This window comes from Myzus persicae, unplaced genomic scaffold (genome assembly GCF_001856785.1).
Source record: "Myzus persicae strain clone G006 unplaced genomic scaffold, MPER_G0061.0, whole genome shotgun sequence".
NCBI classification, from domain to species: Eukaryota; Metazoa; Arthropoda; class Insecta; order Hemiptera; family Aphididae; genus Myzus; species Myzus persicae.
In genome coordinates this window covers 145,133-156,138 of record NW_019104086.1, presented here as the reverse complement: position 1 = coordinate 156,138, position 11,006 = coordinate 145,133, and the positions used below count along the sequence as shown (strand labels likewise).

General features: G+C 31.7%; 2 protein-coding genes across 2 annotated transcripts; one reads left to right on the top strand and one right to left on the bottom strand.

Annotated features, from left to right (window-relative positions):
• The first annotated feature begins 6 nt into the window (after nucleotides 1–6).
• LOC111038526 lies at nucleotides 7–1,180 on the top strand. The gene has a single exon (XM_022321664.1). It carries the CDS (start codon nucleotides 202–204, stop codon nucleotides 1,006–1,008), a length of 807 nt encoding a protein of 268 aa, XP_022177356.1. The 5' UTR covers nucleotides 7–201; the 3' UTR covers nucleotides 1,009–1,180.
• A 1,352-nt stretch (nucleotides 1,181–2,532) lies between these two features.
• On the bottom strand, nucleotides 2,533–10,948 carry LOC111038524 (tubulin polyglutamylase complex subunit 2). The gene is made up of 4 exons (XM_022321662.1): nucleotides 9,997–10,948; nucleotides 7,124–7,291; nucleotides 3,248–3,726; nucleotides 2,533–2,879 (listed from the first exon to the last, which is right to left on the bottom strand). The coding sequence occupies exons 1-4, from the start codon at nucleotides 10,076–10,078 to the stop codon at nucleotides 2,703–2,705; spliced, it is 906 nt and encodes a 301-aa protein (XP_022177354.1). The 5' UTR covers nucleotides 10,079–10,948; the 3' UTR covers nucleotides 2,533–2,702.
• Between the last annotated feature and the right edge of the window lie 58 nt (nucleotides 10,949–11,006).

The window sequence follows — 11,006 nt, the reverse complement described above, 5'->3', positions numbered from 1 at the left end:
GCAATAGGTAACGTAAAAATCTCCAAGACATTCAATGATGTTGATCAGAGTTTAAGAACAGTCAGTTTCTCTTTGAAAACCAGTTTGAAACAAACTGTCAGTGACTTGGTTACCAAAGTGATTCCGTTAGCTAAAGATTTTCTAACAACTGCAGAAAACCTTAAGGAATTGTACAAGAATGGTCCTCAGTCCACACACAAAATGTTATCCAACATTTTAGAAAATGAGTCCACCGTTCCAGATTCGGCTAAAGATGTATTGAAACTTATTTCCCCACAATTTGACGTGGATGAATTAATCAATAATATATTTGACAAACCTTTCAATACAAAAACATTGAAGGAGAAAAAGGCCAAAGCTCAAAGAAAACTTATTGATCTGTCAAAGCACATGGACATCGCAATAAGCAATATCGACTGTTTTATTCTGTCTGCCATGTCTGCGGTAGGCATAGGAGCGGACACCTTAAAACTGCTGAAATCTGGTAGAGTGATTATGAGTGATAAACATCCTAGAGCAAAGGCACTGAGAGACGCCGTGGGAATAATTAAATCAGGAAAAAAAATCCGAAATAATGACAAAGGGTTTGCACCAACGTCGACATCTGATGGCGCTACTGAAAAAGACGAAGATGATGATGATGAGGATCCAGACGCAGTTGCTCAGAAAGATGAAGAATTTTTAAAAACTGTACCTGACCTAGACGATATACCTGTACCAAAAAAAGTCAAAAACAAGAGACAGTCGTTGGGTGTAATTGTTGTGCATCCAGACAAACAGATTGAGTACAAAGAAGTGAAAGACACTTCACAACTGAAACAATTTGTTGGAGAGCAGACAAAAAAATACAAATGGCAATCCAAAATTAAACATCCCAAATTTTTAAAACTTAATAGTAAACAATTAATCAACAATATGGTTGAGGATGTTAAGAAAAAGGCTGAGAGAAATGGAATGAGCAAAAAAGAAATGGTACAAGAAATAATAAATAATTTGAAGAGTAATTGAACGTAGGTATTTAAGATTAGAAGTTTTAACGAATGTTTTTTTATTATTATTTATAGAAATGCTGTTATTACTTTAAAGAGTTTATAAAATTTGTATTTAATAATTTTAATATTTTTAACTCTTAGTTCATAATGAAATCGTTAAAAATATACAATTTTTGTATGAAAAATAATTCGTTTATTATATAATTGATATTTTATTTTAAAATTTGTCACGGCTTTTAATTATTTTAGTATTGAAGTAGCCATAATATAGTATATGATTGTATACTAATTAAAACCATTCAAGTCAATATTCTTTGTTTATACTTGATAGTTGTTATTAAAATTGTATCTTTGTCGAAGACAAATATTATGTGCTTATTGGTAGGAGTCCAATAGTGACATGGGAAAAACATTATTTTGTGTTTATAATTATGATTTGATGTCTAAGAAGAAATACCCCGTAAGTAAAAAAAGTAATTGTATGATCTTAGTTATCAGAAAAAATAATCCAAATGTTAATCATAATATACATATACTTATAAAAAAAATTATTTCCAATGAGAATATCAAATACTGTGCAAATCAGTAATAAATATTTTGACAGAAATATCACTTACTTCAATGTAGATCATTTTTACTTGTATTATTATAATAATATTTTACTTATTTTTATCGTATTTACATTTGTATCGGATATGCACTTTTCATGATTAACCCTTTACCTACATTTGAGTGACTAAAATACCACGAAGTAATCGTTTTCTATTCAACTCTCAAGAATCGATACAACTACATTTACCGTTTAAACTTTTAATCTTCAATGACCATAAATTAAACAATTTCAGATTGGATTCAAAGAATAAAGTTAAGCAGTGGGAATATAAAATAAATGAGAAACACAAATATTTTATTAAAGTACGATTCAAATGCTCCCGAGACGTCATATTAGCCGGTGGAGGTGTTAAATATTATATATTTCACACTTATGGTCAACTACGCATTTTTAGTTATGCTATATAGAAATTAAATTATACAAAATAAGTTATTAGTGACATCAAAGTTAAAAAGTGAGCCATCTCTAGATACTTGGCAGATGTGAATCATCAAAATTATTTTGTACAGAAAATTAGAAAATAGGCATGAAAATTGAAAAAATAGTTTATTAAAGAAAATAATCATGGCATAATCAAAAATAAAATGTTAGAATTGTTTTTTTAAAAAAAATCTTTAATTTAAAGGATCGTTTAAATATTTTTGACGAATAGTGTTAAAATTCAAACCTTATAGATGCTCAAATTAATGTAAATTAAATCTCAACTTCTTTTTTTTAATTTCCACTAACAACAACTTATATGAGGGATATTGTATTACATTTTTAAGGTTTTTGACCGAGTGATAACTTTGCTTATAGGTTTATATATGGCTTAAAATGAGTCAAAACATTTTTCAAATGTTATGGTGTATATGAAATGTTCATACGGTAATTTATACTGAAGTGAATAAGCATTTCCTCATCAAGCGCCACTTAGCGCCTGACAGCCAGACCGCATTTTTTATATCTGCAACTAGTAGGAACTATAATAATATTATGATTAATTCCAAAAAATAAATTAATTTTTTATTTTAAATTTTTCAAACTATTTTGGTATAAACTAATTGTCGCTATTAAATAAAATAAATAAATAAATAAGTCAGTTCTAACAGGAACTCTTATTTGATTGCATTTTTTTTACTTTTGGACATTTTGAACGTGGTTTTTAAAATACTAGGATCAAAGTGGTTTAGCGGTGCGCTATCTGTGGTACACTGTTCATCGTCGTCTAATTGGCCAATCAGAGGAACTCGATCGGTCACATTCAATTGAGGAGCCACCAAATTCATGAAAAACTGAAAAACACACAAAAGCTGTTATATTCTGTTTTATGCGTTCAATAACTGTACAATTTTATAAGTAGATAGTCGAAATCAATTACTAAGATATAAAATATGTATGATATCTTAATGTAGTTATATCTTAGTCCATGGTTGGAAATTACAATGATACAATTCAGGTTATAAATAATTTATAACAATATGCATATTATATTCGTCCGATTAATACCGCTGTGCCAAGCACCGCAAATGCAAATTAAAAAAATTGGAAATATTATGTAGGCTGTGCAAACAAAAAAAGATTGAAATTACGTCAATAGTTTATTGTTTTTTATAATAAATAATAGGTAATAATCTAGGTTATTAACCTAAGAACTTATTACCTCTCCGATAGACGTGAGACCCATATCGGTGAATTTGAGTTGCCAGTGGGGCAGGCCCATGTGCACCAGCGCCTTTCTGAAATAGTTGCTGAAGTTCGGCGCGAGCAAGTGCCAGCGGTACGTGGTGTCCAGTAGCCAGACTGACGCGACGCTGGGCTCTTCGCGCGGATGGACGTCCGGCCGGTTCGCTGCCGCAGATGCCGATGCCGCCGCACGGCCGTCAAGGTACACCAGGCATACGTGGCCCACGTCCGAACTCGAGTCCAGCTCGAATATCTTCGAGTTCTCCGTGAAGTCCGGCGTGTTCCTGTCGGACAGCCGGTCCAGTAACTGCAGGTCACGCATCACGTTTACATTGACAGTGTCCGATTTGACGTCGCACAGCCTGACCAGGTCGGACAGCGGGTTCACGGTGATGTTTCCGATGGGCAAGTTGGACGCACCGCCAACCGCAGCAGCCGTCGCGTCAGACGTGATGCCTGCAAGGAACATAAATGTATTGGTATTACTAAGATAAAGAGACGAGAAGTAACCAGAACCTTGTTTTATTATCATTGGTACCAAATGGAATAGGTACAATGTACATAGGTACTATACTACGTCTGATTATACAATTCATAATTATTTTATAATGTTTCATGTAAGCATAAGTAATCAATTCTTATTCCCATGAAAAGAATTATGAATTTATTATGTAATACCGTGATATTTGTTAGATAGCTTATTAATTAAAACGGATTTCTTCAATTGCTCAGCATCTCAGAAAATATTTCAAAAAAAATTCCAACAATGAAATGTATAGTCACGACTTCTTAAGGGAGAATGAACCATCACCTCAATCCTCTTTAATATCACCATTAAATACCCACCAGTCTCACCTGAAAAACAAAACCAATATCAATCAAAAACCAACAAAATAACAACAACTACACGTCTACACAATATTAAACTCTTCTAGATTTCCGGACACTCAAACATCATTGTAAACGAGCTCGCTGATCTCGCAGCCAAAACCACAATCACCCCTCTACTATCATCGTTCACACAAATAACTTCATTCGAGGACATACGAATGCTTATAACAAATAAATGCCAACTAAGTCTGCACTAGAAAAGGACATCCTACTCCACTAAACCGAATCACATCAAGCATAACACCGACATTTTTGGACATTCCCTATCAAAATACCCATAAAATGTGAAGTTATTAGTTTAGTTATTATTAATAAGACGTAATATACTAATATCTAGAATTGCTCATGTAATATGGGTATTTTGAGATGTATAAAAGCATTATTATTATGTATTTTTCGTCAGAGAGACTAAGTAGTAAGTACTTACTACTTCACGGCTCACGCACACGAATACAGCCAATACAGGTCCGGGATTGCTATTTAAGTAGTAATTTTATTCACAGCCAATTCCGCCTACTCTATTTTTAGACCGATCCAACTATATTGATAACCGTTAGCAAAAATGATTGGTTATTACAATAATATTATTCTATGAAACGTTTTTCACACACTAGATAATTCATAACATTACTATTTTTGTATAATGGTAAATGGATCGTTAATCGTTATTCGGACCTGGAGTGTATAAATAATGTATAGTGTATGATACTTTTGTGCTCTTAATCGTGAATGAAGTCTCCACCGTCCGCTGTAGTTAACTCATTTTAAAAGTTTAATAAATTATACAATCCTTTTTGTATAATCTTTTTATTTAAAATGAAACCAGTTTAAAAAAAAAGGAGGAGCTGCTCTATAAAAAGAAAAAAAGAAAAAGCAGTTATTGGAAGTCAGTAAGAAATGTGCAAAATTAAATTCATTTTTTTCAATGGATGCTTCAGGTTCAGGTATAGGTACAAGGTACCAATTGGTTATTTATTTAACTATTATATTTATTATTTAGGAAGTACTCTAGTTGGTATTTTGTAATCTAGTCATCCAAATTAATCTTAATTTAATTAATCCAAATTAAACAGTTAACTAAATAAATAGTGTACCAATAGCCAAGTGCCGAAGTAAGTGGTGTGTAGATTATTTTTTATTTAAGGTACGGTTTCCCTGCAACGTCAGACGCGAGAACAGCATGGCTGCGTCGGACGCGGCGTCTAGACGCAACCTACGTCCAGACCGGTAGTGACGCTTGACGCTGCGTCTAGACGCTGCAGGGAAACCGTACCTTTAGGAGTCTAAACAAAATATAATAATCTAACCTAGTACAGTATATAGAACATAGTAGTACTTAAGTACTATTACATAATATAATTAGATTAATAAATAATTATAAAATAAATTGGTAGTGTTTGTGGGGAGGGGGTAGAACATAAGCTCAGCCATCCCCTACACCCTACCCCCCACCACTATAGTAATGCTTATAGGCTATAAGGTAAACATTGCTATGTGGCCTGGGTAATAAATTTTCCCGGCCTGAATTTTTCTCCTAGGCCGTTCCTGGACGTAAGTCACAAAATATCACTGCAAATTGTGATAATGAGTGAAATACGTGTTATCAAATGATAGACGGACCATGTGTGGACATTTGCAAAAAAAATATTCAATTTTACCACTGTAAATAGTCAGTATGAAAGAGTATCACTAGCTGATAGCGTAAAAACGGTTTTTTCTTCTTTTATCAGAATTACCTTTTATGTACTTACGTCGTTTCTCATATAGGTGGTTCATAATTCATATAACCTACACCCTACTGAGAAAACCTTTGTGACCGGCTAAACTTGAATTGCGGGGTTACAGTTTTATATACAATAGCATTGATTTTACAGCATATTTTAAAATTAATAAAAATAGTAGTAATATATACCAACGTAGACACAAACACAATAAAAAATACGGTTAGGCGTATCCTAACTTTGTGAATTTGGAATTACATTCGCCTGTAGATGACAATATGACATTGATATACCTAATATAGTAATGTTAATATCTTACATGAATATATGCCATATGCCAGGGGTGGCCAAACTTCTTTGGTCACAATCTACTAAAAATATACTTCACCTTTGGGCTTTGAGGACTGATGGCCATAGAACAATTTTGTTATTATTAAATAACTATAATTATTAAGAAACATACTTGCATAAAGTGTATATGAACATACAAGAAGTATTATAAACTAATTACTAGTTACTAAAAAATACTCGTGACATAATAATTAATAATAATTTCTAAAATCTGATTACTTAAGTCTAATTACCATACCTATTATTTTGTTAATCTGGGCATTGTTGAAGTGTGGCATTGCATATCGTTGACCAATTGATCGTTATTGACATACGAAACCAGAATAAATGATAAAAACTAAACAGAAAAGCTTATCGAAAATTTTTTCTCTACTAACTCGATTAATTTTCGTGCGCATGTCCCTAAAAATAAATTCTTACATGATCGACTTTGAAATGGTCCGCGGTCGACCAATCGATCTCGATCGACCGTTTGGCCACCCCTGCTATATGCTATTAAAAACAGTAATGATATCACAACTTATATTAAATTACACCACTTAATCAAAAATCAAAAATGTTTACAAACATAATTTGTTGGTGGCTCTAAGCAAAGTTAAGTTTGGGATTCAAAATTATGAAATAGTTCTTGAATGAATGTATTACAACTATTACAAATACCACCAATTAAAAAAAAATTATTTGTACATTTAATAATTAAAAATAATATACAATAATGTGCTTTAATATTACACAATATTATGTTTATAATTATGTTGTAGGTACACGTATTGTCTATGGTCATAATATTTTATTTAACGCGCAATCGGTCTATGATTTTCTAGGCCAATAATGTCAACAGAAAAAAAACTCAAAAAATGCCAAAAGAACCGTATTTTAGGGATATTTACCTTCGACTCTGTACGACCAAGTCAACTTGAACCCGTCGCACGACGCGTAAAACGACCTGACGTCGTCCGGCAGCAAACATCCGTTCCGCTGCTCCCACAAGCTTATTTTGGCCTTGTCACACGGCAGACTCTGTTTGACCGTCAGGTTTCTCACTCCGGCAGTGTTTTCTGCAACAAATCGAAGGCATTGTAATCGAAAATAAGGGATACCTATTACCTATATAATAATTAAAAAATCGGTTTGTTTTGTCACACAAGCTCAGCTTGCTCGTGCACCCTGCTTCTGCAAACGGGGACCGTCCAATCGATGGAACCACGTTAACATATTATTTGGTTGTATAACACAACTTGGTTCGTGAAAAAAATGACCAAACAAAATACGGTGCTGTTATATTATATTTGTATCTTGATTTTAGCAACGTCATATTTTATAGTTTAAGCTCTACCGAGGGTGTTTGGAGTTTGCTGACATGCGTTAGGAGGGAGGGTCATAATTTCCATCTAGTAATAAAAATCAAAATGTTTAAAATATTTATTTTGTAATATTTCATATTACCTACGTTATATTCTATGCACTTAACATTGTTTTCCAAATCTAGTTACGCACTGCTAGTTTTATAACATACGTTTCATATATATTAATTGCATGTATTTATAATGTTATGCAACTTTTTTTATTAACAAAACCAAACTTACTACACATTTGCTGATGTATCTTCAAAACTTTTAAGCTTTTTATCGTAATTTTTTTTTAAAGCTATTTCATTTTTCTATTAACTAACAAACACACTAGAAATGGACAAATTATTTTTATTAATTTTTTTAAAAATATAAAAAAGTTGACAAAAAGTATTATTTTTGAAAGGAAATAGGGTATAACTCCAAATAACTACGTATTCACTAGTAGGTATTTATGAATCTGCCGAATAATTTATCAATAGACAATAATTAATAATTACTGGACAACGAGCTTCAATAAGGCATATAACTATGTAAGTACTCACAACTCACAAAGAAGTAAGATTTACGAAACCAAAATATCAAGGGTAGGTATTCTAGATATTATTCTTAGAATAATAAAATAAAAATAAAAACTGTAAAGTACCTAACTACGGCGTCATTCACAGTTAAACGAGATATTTTTTTTATTAAATGCTAGTTTTTATCAACTTTTTTGGTTTTTTAATATTTAAATATAGGTAGGTCAATATACCAAGGTGTCTGGATACAAAATATTTAGGTAGATAATCAAAAATGTAATATGCTTACAAATAATATTAGATGCTCATAGATGGTTGCCTGGTTACAGGTTACTGTTACGTATTAAAATATTAGATTACCTACCTACATAGGTACCTATTGGCCTTTTGCACAAGGCATATTGTTAAGTCAATACAAATGATTTTCATTTACTTTTTAGGTGTAATGACTACCTAGATATATGTTTCACTATTAGGGTGAAAAATCTAAAAGGTGGTTTTATTCAAATCTAAAATCTAGATCTTTCATTAATTTCTAGAGTCGACCCTTGCTTTAATATAATAATATAGTATTGCTATTCGAAGACGTGTAAATACCTATGTAAAATATAAATACTCGATTGACAATTACTGTTTCCTATACACAAAAAACATTTTGACTATTTTTTATCGTAAAAATGCTGTGATCATTTTTTAAAATTTTAAATGTATTATATTAAAATTATTTATCGAGTAAGTAACCCCAAGTAGTAGATACCTTTAAATCTAGTTGCGGCTAATTCCAATCATTCCAATTATAATTTGCATTCCAAAAGAAAAATCACAAAGTCTCTCGATAAATTCATGATTTTAGAATTTAAAATATTGTTGTACATTAAAGGGACATCGTATCCGCATGAATTTATTATGTTATATAAATTATTAATTATTATACTTGTCTCCGTCTTACACACGACATGGCAAATTTCCGTTCACCAATTTCAATGGTGTGCTGTTAGTTTTGATATTCTAGTGAATTGGTAAGAACATTATCTGTGTTCTCTCGACCGGTTTTTTACAATATTTAAATTTTAAAGTGAATTATAAGCATTTTTACTAGTACCTAGTATTAGTTCCCCCCTCCACCCCAAATTCCAATAGGTGTAAATGCATAAGCGCCAAGCGGTTCCTAAACGATGAAAACATTGTATAAGCCTCATAGTAATATGTATGTATATTATGCTTGTACGTCATAATTTTAGTTAGATCACAAAATGTTTTTTATTGATTAGCTATTTTATTATTTTAAATAACTAGTTGTGTAATATTTGAATAAATATCGATTTAAAATAAAACTACATCGTTTACGATCGTATGATAAAATGAAAATATTTCTATGCCTATATGGTACCTGGGTTAGGTTAGGTTAGGTTCAATAAATTCATTTATTTACCTACGTGGTACTTAACTGGTACGTGGTTATCTAGTTTTTATTTACGATAAGGATTGGACGGTGAGGGACGCAATTCGTATATTTTAGGAGGTAACTATGTAGTATTGTGCGCCGTATGGGCTACAAGCTGTCCCACAGTAGGTTAAGTAGATTCTATCCTGCAGAGTAGGATATATATATATATACTATACGTCTATACGTAATACACTAATACTTATATAGGTACCACTGAAGTTCACATAGGTAGGTACTTACCTACCAGCACTTACAAGTTTCAAGTCTATACACGATACACATAGGTATTTATATTGTATGAATGTCAACAGTGGGCTGTACGCCTACGCGTAAAAATCGGTGGGTGTCGTACCTATATATTAGAGTGGGACCCCAAATACACGTAAAATATAAGTTATAACGATCGTAAATCGTATTTTAATGCTTTGCAGGCTTTCGAAACTCACCGAGAACGGTCAACAGACCCAAAGTGACTTGGTCGTTGAACAAATCCGAAGTGACCAAATCCAGCTTATTGTTATTCGCCATGTCGCGGAGGACGCGCTGTCGAGCAGCAGAGACGGCAACAACTTTTACAGCTTTACTGTGGGTACCTATGCATAGACGTACAGTTATTATCGGCTGTGCGGGTTGTTAGGGCAACGACACTAAAATAATTGCCATCAACAACCCCAGCCACACAAAACGACGATAATAATCTATAATAGCTACTATATTGTTAATAATATTATGGGCGAAGGAACGATACAGAGGTAAACAAATACACGTACATTTTGGATGACGCTTGTGTGAATTTATTCTTTAAAACGCGTAGGTAGGACTTATCGGTAAGTTTATCAGACTGACGATAATAATGTTATTTTTCATAAAAAGTGATCCAAATTACATTTTGTTAAATATACATATATCAAAGATGGAAATACATTTTACATACTAAGAAATCTTCAGTTATCATGTAGGCACACAAGTCAAAAATGTAATTATGCATATTATTCACATTTTTAGGCAGTATAAATATAAAAATGAACAACAAAAAATTTAACTAAATAAGCTAAAAAACAATATTCAGTCCTATAACTAATCCATTGACATTATTGCCATATTCAAGCATTTCTATGGTAACAAACACCATGAAGTTAATAGCAGTTTTCAAAGATGTTATGTTTATAATATATTATAAATATATTTTTAAAAAATAATAATAAATGATAAATGTTTAAAAAAAATGTAAATTAATATTACACTGAGTAAGTAGTAAATACATATTTAAAAACAGATTACAATTAAAATTGTATTTTCAAAACTTAAAAAATCAAATAAACTAAACAATTTGTATGGTTTTTGGTATAAATTGGAAGCCACAATATACACTTACAACAATTTATTAATAAAAATAATAGTTTATTATGAACCCCAGGTTCATTTTTAACATATTATAATGTACAGCATATAAATA